At 35.3% G+C, this 18,821-nt stretch overlaps 2 protein-coding genes across 2 annotated transcripts; both read right to left on the bottom strand.

Moving 5' to 3' along the window:
* Positions 1–16,508: 16,508 nt before the first annotated feature.
* LOC127138028 (uncharacterized) lies at positions 16,509–17,567 on the bottom strand. The gene has a single exon (XM_051064434.1). The coding sequence runs from the start codon at positions 17,565–17,567 to the stop codon at positions 16,509–16,511; it is 1,059 nt and encodes a 352-aa protein (XP_050920391.1).
* Positions 17,568–18,085: 518 nt separating this feature from the next.
* Positions 18,086–18,535, bottom strand: LOC127138031 (secreted RxLR effector protein 161-like). The gene has a single exon (XM_051064436.1). It carries the CDS (start codon positions 18,533–18,535, stop codon positions 18,086–18,088), a length of 450 nt encoding a protein of 149 aa, XP_050920393.1.
* Between the last annotated feature and the right edge of the window lie 286 nt (positions 18,536–18,821).

Consider the following 18,821-nt stretch of genomic DNA (forward strand, 5'->3'; position numbering starts at 1 on the left):
TGAGGCCTTTTCATTAAACTTCTCTACTGAATTTTCTGATATCCCAATAATTTTAAATTGATATTCTTCAAACAACGAGTAACATAGTTTCTTCACATTTTAAATTTCAACTAAAGATGAGCTTCCATAGAGCTTGGGAAAGAAGTATTCTAAAAACTTTAATTTGTATATTGGATATAAAATAATGGCAATCCCTATGATTCCATGTATTACATGTGTATTTCTAAATTTTTGAATCATCTTTAAAGATATCTTTCTAATAGCCTCAATTGAGCAAGTCTTTTAATGTAACAAAGAAAGCTTTATCTCACAAAATATAGGGAAGAATAAATTTTTTGTGGGATATTGTGTACCAGAAAGCATCTCAGTTACACGATGAAATATTTCCAACCTATTATAATTTTCTTTTAGTATTTCCCACTCACTTGTCATGGATAAACATTTATACAAAGAGTCTCTTGTTCTCAAACGAATAAAAACATCTCTATAAGCTAATGCAAAAATTAACATTGTATAGGTAGAATTCTATCTAGTTTTACAATCAATGATGAGTTTATTTTTGATAGAAACTTTGATCTGATGTGCAACTTCCTTAAAACTTTGCTCTCTTTTAGGTGTGTCTGTCCAAAAAGCCACATTGTTCCTAACCTTTTTTTATGCAATCTCAAAGAACACTTAATCCATCTTGAGAAATTAAATTCAAAATATGTGTGCAACACCTCATATGAAGTAATTGTCCATCACATATAAGGGAAAAGCAATCAAGTTTGTTCAACATATATGTAACTAGAGAGTCATTAGTGCTAAAATGATCCAAAGTAATGGTATACAATATTCTATCAACATTCCAATCAAGCATACATTTTATAAATACCTTAGTAAGAGCTTCAACCGTGTATGGAAATTCATCATACACAAACCTATTATGCAAAATAATTCCTCAAACATTAATAAAACTAAACAAAACTATAGTTAAAATCGTTCATCATTAAACAATAATATGACTTAAAATAATTGATAAAAATTAAGTTAAACATTATTTATATATACCTCAAGGTGCAATTTTGCAAATCCCAACCTTCTAGAGATATGTGCTTACCATAAAAACTTTCTATTGATTTCTAGTTGTCCACATGTTTGTTGCTAAAGTAACCATGCTACTAGTTTTATTTAAGATTTCCATACTATATAACTTTTCATTTTGATAGATCTTGATAATATCACTTTCCATCGTGTTTTGACTAGGAATCTTGAGTAAAGGTTGAATACCTTCAAAGTATGCTCTAAATCCCAAATGATCCACCATAAAAAGTGGGTACTCATGAATTATGATCATACAACCAAGGTCTTTTCTTGATTTATGTGGATCAAAATGATGATTACTCAAATAAGACGATGATCCATCTATTCTTTTTTGTTCTTTTAACAAAATTGGTTGTCTGATGTCTTTGTAAGGTTTTCTCTTACAATTTTCAAAGTGCTTCTGCAAATGATTTGTCCTGTCAGTTATTTTATCTACAAGAGGCTTGTTGCAGTAGTTACATTTAACTTTCTCTTCTCCATTAACAACTTTTTTCTTGGAGTGATTCTAGACAACATATGCCTTTCCTTTCTTTCCATTATTAGCCAATTCAAAATCATCACCGTCCACAGAAACATGAAGAGAGTCCTTTTGTATTTTTGGCTGACTTTGAACACCAGAGCATTCCATACGACCAGGTTCATTTTCATGTTGTGTGGTGGGAGTAACCGCTTCTACACGAGGAATACTACTTTTAGAATTTTTGGATGGGATTTTTCAGAATGGATTTGCCATCTTTGAAAGAGTGGGTACTATAATCTCCATATAGGGTATGGGGCGGGTGGGTACTATAGTACCCATACCCGCATCCATGTCTATTATGTTTTTATGGATATTTGCTTATACCTAACTCCATACCCATTTAGCGGGTTTTACCCTATCCATAATGAGTATTTTTTGCAGGTACTCATTGAGTATGGGTAAATTGCCATATCTATTCCCACACCTATAATTTCCTCAAGGGTTTCAGTTCCTGAATTCAGCACCTGGACAAATTTAGTCATGCATTCGAGTTTGAAAGTCAAGTGGTTAACTTCTTCCTTCAATTCTGAGATAGTTAGCATGAGATGATTTTTTTCTTGAAGAATGGCTTCAATTATCTCATTTTTCTTCCCATCGGCATTGGATTCATAATTTCATTTGAGGTACAATATCCTGTAAGCTTCAACAGGAGCATCATCAGATAAGTCATCATCACTCGTGTCACCATCATTATACACTTATGAACTTTATCGTATGTGAGCTATGAATGTAACCACAATGCTGGCTTGTTTAAATTCACTTCCTTCTCATCATCACAAAAGGTGGCATTGCATCCCTTTTTCTATTTTCTATGAAAGTTTGTACATTCATCCTTAATGTGTGAAAAACATTCACATTCATGACACTAGATTCTCTTTCCACTATTTAGTTTTTCTCCATCGAGATTTGATAGTCAATTCACATACCCTCCTTCTTTGACATTTTCCATCTTGAACAGAATATAGAGAAAATCTTAGAGCTCACCCAACCAAAAAAGGGTGTCTGCTCTAATGTCAATTGTAATTCTGTTCAATTGAAACAAGATGTCACAAACAACATTGAGACAATGTGTGAGACAATATGATGAACTAAAAGCGAATAACAATAAGAAAAATAAATAACACATGTAATTGTTAATTCAGTTCGATGCAATATCCCATACATCTAGAGAGTATCAGCCAAATAAAAAGAAATTCACTAATCGATAATCAATAGTACACGATAGTGTCGTCTAAACTCTCTCAATCTAATGCAATTTTTCTAATACTACTTATGAATTTTGATCTAAACTCCTTTAGAATTTAAGATCTATCTTGCACTCTAAATAAATGAAAAATTGAAAATCATTCCCCCTATACGAGTGGTAGGTTTGGGCAGCGCACTTAAAAAAAGTCATTAAATTTTAGTAACTGTTAACATCACATCAATAAGGACACATACTAGTACAATATAAATCTACTGTTACTAAAGAGATACTACTAAAAAATCAATTTAAAAGATTTTTGATGGACAAACACAAAAATAGTAATTTTCTTAAAAGCAACCTAGTTGTGAGAACAATACACTCTTAACAGAAATGTTTCTCAAATAGAAAATCTTAATAGAAATGGTTTCCAACTTTTATATCTTTTTCCTTGGTTCCTATAAATAAATTACACTAACTCAACTCCAGTGACGGAGCCAAATAAAAAAATTTGGGATGGCCGCTAACGTAAAATAAAGATTATAAATAAAATGTAAATAGTATTTTAAATAAAACATTAAAGTTAAAATAAATACAAAGTTAATTACTAAAAATTTAAATTACATGACTTAAAATACCTTAAAGTAATGCTTTACGCGTTCCGAGTGACTTGAAATCGTCAATAATTGACTCCGAACTAATGCTTGCACTAATCTCCCTTTCAATATATACTGTCATGCTATCTCCAAGAAACCCATCATCCATCTTGTTTCTCAACTTAGTCTTAATAATTTTCATTGCTGAAAAAGACCTCTTAGTTGTGGCCGTAGAAACAGGAAGAGTCATGATAAGACGAAGTAGTCTATCAATCAAGAAGTAAGTTTCAGCCTGTCCAGATGCAACCAAACATGAACATAGTTCTTGAATAGTTGATAAATTATTCAAGTTTGATGCTTGACGAGCAACAAATAGAAAATGTTGGAGTTGAAATTGCAAATTATTCTTCTCTTGATCACTAAAATCCATAGGATAATATTTTTCAACTAAAGAACAAATAGTATCAATGCTAAAAGCTTTATATCCATCCTTAGGAGATAAAGAACAAGAAAGAGTTAACAAATCCATTGCCTTCTCACTGAATCTGCTATTCAACTCTTGTAACTGTTTGTCAATGGTAGTGAAAAAGATTTCAACTTTAAAGTAATGTTGAATTGTGACTTGATTCTCTTCAAGACGGGAGCGTTCAAATCTTGTTGTTGAATGAACATCATTAAGATCAGGAATCTCAATACCATGCTTTTCACAAAAAGATATCACTTTAGTAAACAATATATTAACACGTTCATAAAGAGGGCTTGTAAACAATATATGCAAGTTGCAATCGATGAGCAAAACAATGAACATAGTATGCATAAGGACAATCCTTCATAAAGAGGGCTTGTAAACCATTCCATTCTCCTCTCATATTGCTAGCACCATCATACCCTTGGCCACGAATGTTAGAAACATCAAGGTTATGTCGAGAAAGTATATCACATATTGCTTCCTTAAGAGTTAAATATGTGGTGTCTTTAACATGTGCCACATCAAAAAATCTCTCTTGTATTAAACCAACTTTATCAACAAATCTTAATACAAGAGCCATTTGTTCCTTTTTTGACTCATCACGAGCTTCCTCAACAACGATACAAAATTTGGAATCACCAATTTCCTCACGAATACTCTTTTTCACCATACTAGAAAGAATTTGCAAGAGCTCTTTTTGAATTTGATGTGAAGTATACTTGCAATTTTGTGGAGCATTTTCCAACACAACTTTTGCAACTTCATCATTGTAGGATGCTAAAAGTTTCAATAACTTAAGAAAGTTACCTTGATTTCTTGATTTGCTACTTTCGTCGTGACCCCTAAAAGCACAAGCTTGTAGTGTTAATCAACGAACAGTGTCAATTGAAGTCTTGAGTCGTAACCGATTATTCATTCTTTGACTTGAACTTTGCACTTGAATAACATTTCTAATATGACCATCTTGATTCAACAAGTCTTGACAAACTTTCATTGCATTGTTGTGTGGTGAGCAAGGATCCTTCCCTATGTGTTTAAGAAAGGAACAATGTTTTCCTTTCCTAACTTTCTTCTAATTTCTAAAACCCATAGAAATAAAGACAAGTGATCCGGGACGTCCACTTAGTTTTTTGCTAAAAAGGTAACATGGTAAGCAATATGCGGCATCTTCAGATGGTGAATATTCTAACCATGATGGAAATATGCTAAACCAAGTATGTTGAAACCTTCTCGGATGATCCTCGTTATCGGACAAATGATAGTTTTCTAAATGAATTTGATATGGACCCAATTTTAGATAAGCTCTTCGTATTGCATCCACTTGATTTGGTGGATATTGCCAAATCGGATGACGCTTTCCAAGATCGTGTTCCAAAGAATTTTCAAAACCATGATGCTCTTCAATTGTTGGATTCTCAAGAACTGTTTCAAATTCGGATGTCGGGATTATAATTTCTTCATCTCTCTCTTCTCTTTCAATTTCACATGCTTTCCTTTTGAAAAAAGAATTAATTTTCCTATTATTCATCTTTACTCTTCCTATAATATCATATCAGATCCAAAAATCAATTTAGAGAACATAAAAATTAAAAGAGAAAAAAATTAATAAACTTAATTAATCAACTTTAATCCGTTTTCAAATACCGGTAACTTCACTATTAGAAATTAGCAGCAACAATGATTAGATAAACCTTATTACAATGTATAATTATATTTGTAAATTACAGTGTTATGAATTGACTTAATAAACCTCATATAGATTATTTTAACACATCAAAAAAGAAGAACCCTACAAATCTCAAAAACACAAATCAAACAATCACTTTAATTTGTTACTTTTTATAAAAGAAGAACGAATAAATTTTTTTACCTGTTAGATGCCGATCACTTTAATCTGTTCCGATTCCAGTGCCGGTAGCAAACCCATATGAGAAAGAAAGGAAAGGTAGAAGTTTTTTACCTGTATTTTAACCTAACTTTGAATGAAAAAGAAAAAAAAGATTAATTTAAAATAAGGATGTTTTAGTGATTTAATATATATGAATTAAAAAAAAATAAAAAGTTGAGGGGTGACCGTGGCCTTCCCACGTCCCCCTCAGTTCCGCCACTGCTCAATTCATTCCTAATCTTTGAGTATTTGAATTATTATTTTTATCACAAAAATTTAACTATTTTAAAAATAATTTAATTAAAATGAACTTACACAATCCAGTCCATTAATAATAAAGTTGAATGTTAAGAGAAATTTATTTTTTATTTTTATTAGAGTAATAAATGATGGTGATGAATTGACCGTAATTAATCTCTTTTAAAAAAACTGAAGCAAAACTAATGATATTATCGTTTTGTGTCACATCTCAAATGTTTAAATAGGTTCTTAACTCAAAATGTTTTGAATTCCAATTCAAAATAATTTAATCCAACGACTTTTGTGTTTGCCAGGTATTTGGATTCTACAACATCTCAAGGATTATATTCTTCGACTATGGTTGGAAAATTTGGTTTAAAATAGCAATAATAGTATTCTTCTTTTAATAAATATAATTTATTTTAAAATGATTGTCATTTTCATTTTTTAATATAATAATAATTATAATTTTTCAATTATATTCTTTAATTATTATTTTATACATATCTTTTAAAAGTTATTATAAATAATATATTTTTTAAATTCATTAGATAATTGATGTATATGATACTTTTATAATAAATATAATAAAGATCAGATACATCATTTATTCAATAAATAATATTTTTTTTTTATAATAGTAATTAGAGGATGTACTTCTAATATTTTAATAAATTAATTTAATAAAAATATAATTTTTTGATAATATTATTTATTTTTTAATTTGTGTGAAAAAAATTAAACAACATAGTAAATTTTAAAACGGAGAGTAAAAATACTAACAAACATGAAGGTTTTCTTTTTTCCTTAAAATTTTATCTTTTTCAATGAAGACAAAATCTTTTAAAATACACGAAGCAATAACACGTATCATTTTTTGTGAATGATGTAAGCAACATATATGTAGTAGTAGAAATAACTTATATGAAAAGATATGTTAGCCATTGGAAGGCACATATCCATGTGACAAGTCTCTGTATGTAACCTGTAACACGCAAAAAAGAAAAAACACAGGAAGCAACCATGTGGAGTGTCTACTAAGTCCTACACATAGTTCCAAATCCCAAATCCAAAATGCCAATACAATAATAACCAGCTATCTTCATCAGAACTGATAGTGCTACTGTTACAAGCAACTTTATTTATACGTGCTGTCCTCAATCATTGTCATGCTCCATGGTTAGTTAAAGCATGGACCAATTTTGTCTCTCATGCTATCAAATTGCGAATTTTTTTTTAAAAAATCCAGAATTTTTAAAATTTTTTCAAAAATATCCATTTTTTCTAAAAAATTACCAAAATGGGCAATTTTTGCCCTAGTTTCCTACATGGGCGCCACCCTAGTTGGCGCCTACCCTTAAAGGGTAGGGCAAGTCGCCACTAGGAGTGGCGCCTACCCTTAAATTTTTTTTTTTTTTTAATTTTTTTTAATTTATGAATTTATATTTTTTCTAAATTATATTAATTTATATTAACACATATATATAAATAAAATTATTTACAAGATATATATATATATATATATATATATATATATATATATATATATATATATATATATATAAATTTATATATATACTAATTTAATTTATAAGTAATTATTATTATTTAAATTTTTTTGGAAGAATTAGGGTTAATCATGTTAAGGTTAATTTATCAATTATAATTAGGGTTTATTGATCGGTTATAATTAGAGTTTGGTAGTTATGACCTAATTGAAACCCTAATTCCCTATAAGATTAAGTAATCAAGTGCGACACTAATTAGGGTTAGGTAGACTGGTGTACAACCCAGATCTTTTCCTATAAATAAAGTGTTATTTCCTTGCATTTTCTTCACCACTGTTTCCTATCACTTTCTGTATCAAGTTGAGTTCATGGCATCCCCAAGACCGTCGTCATGGCAGCGAACATCATCAAGGCGCCCGGATCCTGAACCAGTAATCTTAAAAAGGGATGGGCATGTTATTTTCTCGCCTTTGAAACCTCCAATGGAGATGAAATTTTGGAACATCCGTTCGTTAGACCAACTAAAAAGGTCCTTGATGTCTTGGTTAGAGGGAGATTACCAACCTGGTGAAGTCATCAGAAGGATTCAGAGGCTTAGAACAAGGTTCTCATTTGAAACTGGAGAAACGATACGTTGGTGGATTGAAGTTGAAAGCGACATTGATTGCATCCAAATGATGCATGGATCAGACGACATAGTGTTAACTGTTGTAATTTCTTAGATTTTAATGGTTGTTTGTCATGTTGTTGTTGTATTTGTTATTGTTCTAGTACTTGTTCTTGTTTTAGTACTTGTTTTTGTTCCAGTATTTGTTTTTGTTTTAGTAATTGGTGTTGTAATGTTAGATGTTTGTGTTTGTTGTTCAAGTGTCATCTTCTATTTGGAATAAAAAGTAAACTTTAATTTAAAATGATTTTGGTACACAGATTTATGAAAGTGAAAACTAAGTTGTGGAACTAGATCCACGATATGGACATTTGTTCTTATTATGCCCTAGTTGTCTACATATGCTACACTTCCTCTGCATTTTCTCTGCGACGTCCATTTTAGTTCTAATGCGCCTGCTATTTGGGCGACCACTTTTATTCCGCCGCATCGATTCGTTGTGCCAAACAATTTCCCCGTCATACTCTGGCCAATACGCCTCCAATGCTACCACCGGAAAGGGATTGTCGTATACATTGAGCAATGTTGCAACTTTGTAGATTGGAGACACTAGCGATAATGCATCGAAGTGGCTGTGTGAACACGCTGCAATGACATGGGAACAAGGCATACGATAGGCCTGAAATTGACCACAGTCGCACCAACGGTCTGGTATTAGGACCCTATACTCTTGTCTGGGCAGCCCTTGGTTGTGGTCAATTGTTTCCTTGACACTAAAAGTGTGGCCATGGCGGTCGAATTTCGTAACCCGATGGCTGCTGGCTTTGGCAGATTCCTGCCTCATAAACTTCATGCAGGCATCACTATATACTTGACTCGTCTGCAACACTTCATTCCAGCGCCTGCCTCTTGTTACGAACAACGTTGCCATCCGAAAATAGGTCGCACTCACCAATGCGGTTACCGGGAGGTTACGTATGCCCTTAAACACGCCGTTCATTGATTCCACAAGATTTGTTGTCATGTGGCCCCACCTCACCCCATCGTCGTATGATCTAGTCCACTTCGCTCTGTCGATATTATCGATCCACCTCCCTGCATCAGAATTTGCCAACACTATTTCCCGGCGATAGTATTGGAATCCAGGTTGGTTTAATGCATACCCCGCGTTTATCAAATGTTGCTTCAAGAAGTTATCCTTGAACTCCCGCATAAAATTTTGAGCAATATGCCTGATGCAGTAGACATGGGTAGACGGGGGGTCATGCCAATCATTTGCTGGATTATTGTATGCACTGTCTATTGAAGCGTGCCTGTCAGAAATCACGCAGATGCCAGCTTGTGGAGTCACGTGCGTTCGAAGATTCTTAAGGAAGAAACTCCAAGCAGCAGCCGTTTCTCCTTCCACCAATGCAAAGGCTATTGGGAAAATATTTGAATTGCCATCTTGTGCGACCGCCATCAGTAACGATCCTTTGTATTTCCCATACAGCCAAGTTCCATCGACTTGAACAAGTGGTTTGCAGAATGTGAACCCGATGATGCAGGGACGGAATGCCCAGAAAAGTCTATGGAAAATTCCATTACCTTCTAGACGAGTTCCGTCAGGGGATTGTGCAGGCAAGGTCTCCATTATAGTAACCGTCCCAGGTGAATACAATCGTAGTGCAGCCAGGTAGCGTGGTAGTTGTTTGTATGATTCCTCCCAGTTACCGTACACCAGTTCAATTGCCTTGGTTTTCGCTAACCAAGCCTTTCTGTATGACGGTGTATATTTGAAAACAGCCACACAATGGGAGATAATTATTTTGACCTTCAGTGACGGGTCAGCCTCAACTAGAGGTAATATGGAATGGCAGATCATGTCATGGCTAAGTTTGCGATGATCCTGTGCCATGTTGGTGTTGACGCAAATGTGAGCTTGAGATATGGACCCTATCACCCACGCATTATGCTTCTTCTTGTACGATGCCATCAACCTATATCCACACTCCGGATTTTTGCATACAATAACGTATCTTTCCGGATTTGATTTGATAACATCGTAATCAACACAATTTTTCAAGTGCCAGTTCTTTATTGCTAACAGACACTCTTCCTTGGTCCGAAATTGGTCACCCTTCTTTAAGTCCTCATCAGACCTCATATATGGGTTGTAGAACATATCTGATGAGGGCTCATCCTCGCCCAAGTTAAGTGTTGTGAAGTGCGCAGGAGGTGAGTAGCGTTGCGCTATAGGTATTTGAGCTTGGTCTTCGTCTTCAGAATGACGGTTCACCAAGTCATCAACCACGTCTTCAGCATCATCAACCACATCGTCTTCAACGTGGTGCTCAGCATCTTGTTCGTCATCAATCACAGGATCAATAACCTGTGATTGAATATTCTGAGTTGGTTGAGGTTGTTCCAACACAATGTACAACACTATGTATTCGTAACCAGAGTACTCATGGTTACGAAGCATGTATTGTGTCTCCATGTCATTTTGAATCAATGACTTATAAAACTTGACAGAGTTGTTTTCTGAAAAAAAAGGTTGTTGATAAAAAATTTGGGACACGGGTTGTCTTAGTTTGGACTCAATCTTCCTCTTCAGATAAGAGAAGTCAGCTCCTCTATTTAGACAAAAACGAGTGCATTCGGTGTTTCTAAATAGGAAGCCAGACATATCACATTCATAAGTCTCACCATTGACGTGAGCTTTGATTTTGTATTATGATGAAGATGCCATGTTTTGTGAAGACATTGTGAAGGTTTTATGAAGGTTTTGTGAAGGTTTTGTGAAGGTTTTGTGAAGATATTGTCAAGGTTTTGTGAAGATTGCTGTGAAGATATTGTGAATACCTTTGCGAAAATGTGTGTGAATATTTATACTGCAAGAATCTTACTGCCTATCCATCAAGTCTTCACCACCAAGTCTGGCAGATTCCCACGCATGCCTTACACGTGTCACACCCTTGAATGCAACACTCCCACCTAGTCTGTACTAATGCATGCCAACCTATCCACCTAGCCTGAACTTAGTCTCAGAGATTCCCATGCATGCCTGTTCCCCATCAAGTCTTCACCACCAAGTCTGGCAGATTCCCACGCATGCCTTACACGTGTCACACCCTTGAATGCAACACTCCCACCTAGTCTGTACTAATGCATGCCAACCTATCCACCTAGCCTGAACTTAGTCTCAGAGATTCCCATGCATGCCTGTTCCCCATCAAGTCTTCACCACCAAGTCTGGCAGATTCCCACGCATGCCTTACACGTGTCACACCCTTGAATGCAACACTCCCACCTAGTCTGTACTAATGCATGTCAACCTATCCACCTAGCCTGAACTTAGTCTCAGAGATTCCCACGCATGCCTGTTCCCCATCAAGTCTTCACCACCAAGTCTGGCAGATTCCCACGCATGCCCTAAACGTGTCACACCCTTGAATGCAACACTCCCACCTATTCTGCAAGATTCCCACGCATGCCTCACACTTGTCACATTTTTGCATCATCAGATTCCACCAAGTCTTCCCCAAGACAAGACAACTCCCACCTAGTCTGCACCAATGCATGCCAACACTACCACCTAGTCTGCACCTATTCTGCAAGATTCCCACGCATGCCTCACACTTGTCACATTTTTGCATCATCAGATTCCACCAAGTCTTCCCCAAGACAAGACAACTCCCACCTAGTCTGCACCAATGCATGCCAACACTACCACCTAGTCTGCACCTATTCTGCAAGATTCCCACGCATGCCTCACACTTGTCACATTTTTGCATCATCAGATTCCACCAAGTCTTCCCCAAGACAAGACAACTCCCACCTAGTCTGCACCAATGCATGCCAACACTACCACCTAGTCTGCACCTATTCTGCAAGATTCCCACGCATGCCTCACACTTGTCACATTTTTGCATCATCAGATTCCACCAAGTCTTCCCCAAGACAAGACAACTCCCACCTGGTCTGCACCAATGCATGCCAACACTACCACCTAGTCTGCACCTATTCTGCAAGATTCCCACGCATGCCTCACACTTGTCACATTTTTGCATCATCAGATTCCACCAATGCATGCCAACACTACCACGCATGCCTTACACTTGTCACATTTTTGCATATTCAGTCTACTTGAAAACGAGTATAAATAGAGGGTCATTCTTGCAAGTTTTCATCAACCACTAACACTTTTATTCAGAGAACTCAGGCGAAACTTCTCATCCACCAAGCTTCTTCCTGCATTGCAGTCATGTCTCTTCTTACCATGGGCCAAGAACACAGAGGAACTAGGGCAAACATTGCCTCATTCGTAAGTTTTTCTTGAACATTGCCTCTTTCGTATGTTTGTAATTAGTTTTTTAAAAGTCCAATATAATGATTGTTTATATTGTTTGTTTTTAAAGGATCCCAAGAAATTTCGTCAACGTTCACACCCAATGCCTTATCCAGACCCATGGTGCGTACCTTACATAGAGCGTGCGGGTTTTGGTCATGTTATGCATGTCGTAAATGCCACCATTGATGCCAAATTCATTTTGGCTCTGTGTGAACGTTGGAGACCTGAGACACACACTTTTCACCTACCAACTGGTGAATGTACCGTCACATTAGAGGATGTGTACATGTTTTTAGGTCTTAGAATAGATGGTAAGCCTGTGACCGGAAATGTTCAACAGCCTAACCAAATATGTGTTCAAATGTTGGGGGTAGATCTGGTCGAGGGTGAGGGGTCTGCCAAAGCAAGGGGTCAGGGTATTAAATTATCTAGCCTACAATTGTACCACGACTCCATAACTTTGACTGAGGAATCCTCCGAACAAGAAAAAGTCATAAAAACCCGGGTTTACATTATGCTATTGTTTGGGAACTTGCTATTTCCCGAAGGGACGGGAAATAGCATAAACTTTATGTACTTGAGTTTGCTCGGGGACATTGATAGAATAAGCACATATAGTTGGGGTTCTGCAGTATTAGCATTCCTATATAGCTCTTTGTGTAAAAATGCACAAAATGAGCACTGTACATTTTCTGGATGTGCTTTTTTGCTCCAAACATGGGGGTGGTGGAGATTGCCGAGGCTAGCCCCAGAAAATCCTAATGACTACTCCTTCCCCTACGCAACTAGGTAAATTTATGATCTTATTTCATTTTGTATATTTATTCTATAAATATTTGTAACTAATATTATTTATCTTTTTTTGTTTAGGTTCATTACAACCGGACTGGATTACAGTCTTACCCCCAAAAATAAAATTATATTTTATCGTCAACTCTTGGATCGTCTCCGAGCACAAGATGTATTACCACTAAATCACTCAGCTTCTAACTGATTTATTAATATCATGCATTCTCGATAAATAACATATTTACTTTTTTCTTTGCAGTTTATTTGGAGGCCATATTTGGGATTGGAACATCAACCCAACCCCGAAGATGCAGCTGTTTGGACAGCAAAAACGGCCATAATGCGGTTCACCACTGTGGAGATGCACCAAAGTGACCGTGTCAAGCTTCAATTCGGAATGCATCAAGAAATCCCAGGCCCCCCAATGTCTATGGAACCTTGGCATCTAAAAAAAGTCAGCCACCAGTGGTATGCCCAAAATTGGAAGGAATTTGCTAAGGAGTTTCGTAAAATGTGGAAAGACCGTGCCCACTATGTTCTACAATTTCCGGTGGCGCCCAACGAAATGAAGCCGACAAGGGAATATGTGGATTGGTATAGAGCAAATACCAATCCAGAAATGATTGTGTCTGACCCGTTCTATTTGGACGATCCCCGGATGCAACAACCATATTTCCAACAACAACAACCACCACAGTATTCCCAACAACAACAACCACCACAGTATTCCCAACAACAACAACCACCACCTTATTACCAACAACAACCACCACAACCATTTTACCAACAACAACCACCACCACCTTATTACCAACAACAACAACCACCACCATATTACCAACAACAACAACCACAACACATGTCCACCCCCCAACCAAATCAACAATACATACCACATACTCAATCCCAATACCATGAAGACTACCAACAACAAACTCAACATTCCCACCACCATCAACAGTCCCAACACCTACCACAATATCAATCCCCCCACTTCCACCAATCCCAACACTTCCATCACGACAATTTCCCGAGCTCTTCCAGTCCTCCACCTAGCCCCGACACGGGTATACAAGAGGACTACCAACAGGACTACTACACACCACAACAAACATTGCACTTTGGCCAACCCGATTCAACCCTAAACTACCAAAGACCACAATTCGAGGGCGCACCCAGCAGTAGTCAGTTTGTCCCACCGAGACAAAGCTTCGAGGGCGCAGAGGGGACCCGTCTTTCCTACAGCACTGAAGGGACTTCGACCCAACCACAACGGCAAGCGGCAAGGGGGCGCGTTAGGGCAAGGGGTGGTAATAGGGAAGCACCACCACCACGTGAACTGTCTAGGCGAGTAACTAGACCTCCCCGTGCGGATCGTACCAGGGACCGCATCATATGTGATTAATCATATCTTTGTAATATTTGTCTTGTCTATTATTTAAATAAAAATATTTTCTGTTTATTATCTTTATATCTTTATCTTTATCTTTAAAAATATTGTCTATCATATCTTTATACGTATATAAATTAATTTTTTTTCCAAAAATTTACAAATAATATTAATTACTTATAAATTATATTAATATATATATATATATATATATATAAATTAATATATATATATAAATTAATATATATATATATCTTGTAAAAAAATTTATTTATATATATGTGTTAACATAAATTAATATAATTAATAAAAAATATAAATTTATAAATAAAAAAAAATTAAAAATACAAAAAAAATAACATTTAAAAAAAAAATAAAAAAAAAATAGGAAAGGGCATAGGCGCCACTCCTAGTGGCGACTTGCCCTACCCATTAAGGGTAGGCGCCAACTAGGGTGGCGCCTAAGTGTAAAAAATGGCCAAAATTGGCCATTTGTGTAATTATTTTGAAAAATTGGATATTTTTGAAATTTTTTTAAAATTTTTGGATATTTTAAAAAAAAAATCTCAAATTGCTTGCTCCTTTGCAATTTCATTAAAATTATAGCTTAAAGGATCGTTTTAAGCTTTTGGACTATGTCATTGGGTAATGTTAACATGTTTTCTAAACTCATATGTTAAGAATTAAATGTAAAAGTTTTCTTTTTAAAAATTATGTATTGTTTTAATTAAAATTTGATCATTAATTTTTTATTGCTTTTTTCAATAGAAAATTTTCATTAATAGTTTCTTAATATGTGTCCTAAATGCACATGTTAGCATTATTCAATAATAAAATATTAGAGTAGAATTGAACGGAATAATTCAAATATTCAGTTTAGTTGTTTTGGGATTTTTTTAATTCAAATATTTAATTTTTTCATCCGGTACTTATGTTTAATAAACTAATGAAATATATTAATGACAACTACCAAGACGCAAAATGCATTCGAAATATAAAATATAAATATAGGTCATAATGGAACACCTCAGCCAAAAGCAAATTAAAGACAAACTCACATTAAATTTGTTTCGATATTAACCTGAAATATAGGAATAGTTGGTTAAATAGATATAAAATTATTGATTTAGAGTTTAACTTTTAACAAAATATATATATATATATATATATATATATATATATATATATATATATATATATATATATATATATATATATATATATATATATATATATATATATATATATATATATATATATGTAAACAAATTGTTAAAGAAAATCTTCAAATGAGAGGGGATGGTCCCTTTTGTATGTACTGTCAAAATCGATTAATATAATGGGGTGTTGATTCAAGATAACCCCACAAATAAAATTGGGAAAAGATACTGACATTTACACAACATAAGATGCAACATGCTTCATTGTCGGATAAAAAACATAGGAACCAAAATTTAAATTTGACTTCGTCCCAACAATATAGATGAACTTACCTAGCCCAATAGATATATTGGAGGTGTGATTGGTTGTCACCCAATTTGTAGCTCCAATTCTGTGGAGAACAACATATTTGACACTTAAGGCACTAGAATACAATTTCCCTTTCCTTGGTCATTCCCTCACTTGCTTAGGAGTACTCTCTCTGCAAATGTCATTGTCAGATACCTCAATTTCAGCTTGTTCTTCTTCATTTCTTCCCAAGAACCTGTTGATTATTTCTGGAGAAAAATCCACACATCTTCCTCTGACATACACTTTTCTGAATTCCTTGCTCCTTTTGTTGTCACACTCCTTAGAGATGTTCACAATAAAATCTTTGGCAAGCATTTCATAACACTTGCCAAAGCCTGTTACAGTTTTCATTAAGCCAACTTCTTGAATCAGACTTAACACCTTTTTACACTAAAAAACATCCTTCCCCAATTCCCTTTCCAGTGCTAACCTTCTTTGATAAACATATTTCCATTTTTCAACATTTTCAACAGAGTGAAAATAAATGTTGTCAAGTGGAACTTCAAGAATATTGGCTGGTATCTTCTTCCCATAGGCTTGCTTTCTAGAAGTAAAGATGATATCCTGAATATTGTGTTCGACATCATAATCAGATTCCCTAGTATTAGAGGGAACTTCTTTCTTTTTCAGGGACTTCTTCTTAGATACAGGAGTCACCACCTTGCTCCATCTTTTAGTGGGACCAACACTAGCTTTGTTTCTGACGGATTTGGAGGGAGTTCTAGAGGATCCAACAACTTGGCCTTTTCTATTCCTCAATCTTTTAGCAATGCCAAGAGCTAGTCTTTGCCCAATAGGAATATCATCAGAGTCCAGTCCCTCAATATTAACAATGTTAGTGGATTGATCAACAATGTTTTTATCTTTGTTACCCAGCTCATTAGTTATATCTTCAGACCTTTCTTTGTCTTGAGATTTCTCAGGAGACAGAGTAGGTGCATGCATATCAGGATTATCTATGGGGTTCTCAGTATTAAAATCCGATTGAGCCAAGGATGTCTTGACATCCGACATGACATTTAACTTGGGGTCAATCCCCAATACTTGAGAGATCAACACACGAATATTCTTATCAACATCGTCTCTGTCAGCAATGATCACGCTAGATTTACTCAAGGTAGTAACAGATCTAGGTTTACTGTTGGTTCCAGAAGCTTCAACATTTTCCATAACATTTATCACAGCGGGACAATCTTCAGACACATCAACATTAGGTCCAATGTTTATGGGGTCGAGATACAGACTAGTCATGGACATGGGTTTCTTCACAACAATTGGGGGTTCAGGATCATTCATATTTCTAGCAGTTATGGAGGGAGTGGAAGAGGTACTTACTTTAGTAGGTTTTCCTTTTATTGAAGATGAAGTTATGGCCTTTCTCATGGGAGTTGCATGGACAAGAACAATCGAGAGGGGAACAACATCAGTGATGACATCAGATATATCCATCTCAGTGCCAATAATTTTAGGGTTTCATTGCTCTTTAGAGGATTTGTTTTGAGTGGAGACATAAGGTTGTGACATTTTGGAAGTTTTTGGTAGATAGGAGATGGAGAGATGAAGATGGCTGAGAAAAAGTTTGAGAGAGAGAGAATGCAGAGGTTAGCGTGAAGGTGGATAGGGTTCAATGTTGGGAAAATAAGAGAAAAATGTAATGATGGACTTTGAGTTTTGTACAAATTTAAGTGGAGGGAAGAGAAAATTTGATTTCTTTTTCTCCTCTTCAGTAATTTCTATATTCTTCAAGCATGCAAATGCCCAATTCGCCCCTTTAGTTTTTCAAATTTATTTGCATCTAAAGCTTTGGCAAAAATGTCTTCCAGTTGCATTTCAGTAGTTACATGCTCAAGAGTGACAATTTTGTCTTCCACCAAATCACTAATGAAGTGATGATGAATATCAATGTGCTTAGTTCTGTTGTGCGGAATAGGGTTCTTGGAAATGTTAATAGCACTTAGGTTGTCACATTATAATGTCATCACATCTTGCTGGATATTGTATTCTTCTAACATTTGATTCATCCAAATCAATTGAGAGCAACTACTTCCTGCAGCAATATATTCAGCCTCAGTTGTAGATAAAGACACACTATTTTGCTTCTTACAAAACCAAGATATGAGATTATTTCCCAAAAAGAAACATCCTCCTCCATAAGTGCTTTTTCTATTATCAGCACTGCCTGCCCAATCTGCATCACAATATCCTATTAGTAAGGAGTTAGCATTGTGAGAATACAACATTCCATATTCACCGGTTCCATTGATATACTTCATAATCCTTTTTACTTGAGTAATGTGACTCATTTTGGGTTCAGATTGATATCTAGCACAAACTCCTAAAACAAATGCAATGTTAGGTCTGCTAGCTGTGAGATAAAGAAGACTACCAATCATACTCCTGTACAAACTTTGATCCATATTTGTACCTTTTTCATCTTTTGTTAGTTTTAAATGAGTTGGTGCAGGTGTCCTTTTATGGTTAGTATTTTCCATGCCAAACTTTTTCACTATGTTCTTGGCATACTTGCTTTGGGAGATGAAGATAGTGTCATCCATCTGTCTGACTTGAAGCCCAAGAAAGTATGTCAGTTCACCAACAAGACTCATTTCAAACTCAGATTGCATATGCTTGACAAAATGTTGTACCATCTGGTTCAACATTCCTCCAAACACAATGTCATCAACATATATTTGAGCTATCATA

The sequence above is a fragment of the Lathyrus oleraceus genome, chromosome 4 (genome assembly GCF_024323335.1).
Source record: "Lathyrus oleraceus cultivar Zhongwan6 chromosome 4, CAAS_Psat_ZW6_1.0, whole genome shotgun sequence".
Classification (NCBI taxonomy): Eukaryota; Viridiplantae; Streptophyta; class Magnoliopsida; order Fabales; family Fabaceae; genus Lathyrus; species Lathyrus oleraceus.

Excerpts from the sequence above, each read along its gene's own strand:
- LOC127138028 (XM_051064434.1), bottom strand. The coding sequence starts at position 17,567 with ATGGATATATCTGATGTCATCACTGATGTTGTTCCCCTCTCGATTGTT.
- LOC127138031 (XM_051064436.1), bottom strand. The coding sequence starts at position 18,535 with ATGGATCAAAGTTTGTACAGGAGTATGATTGGTAGTCTTCTTTATCTC.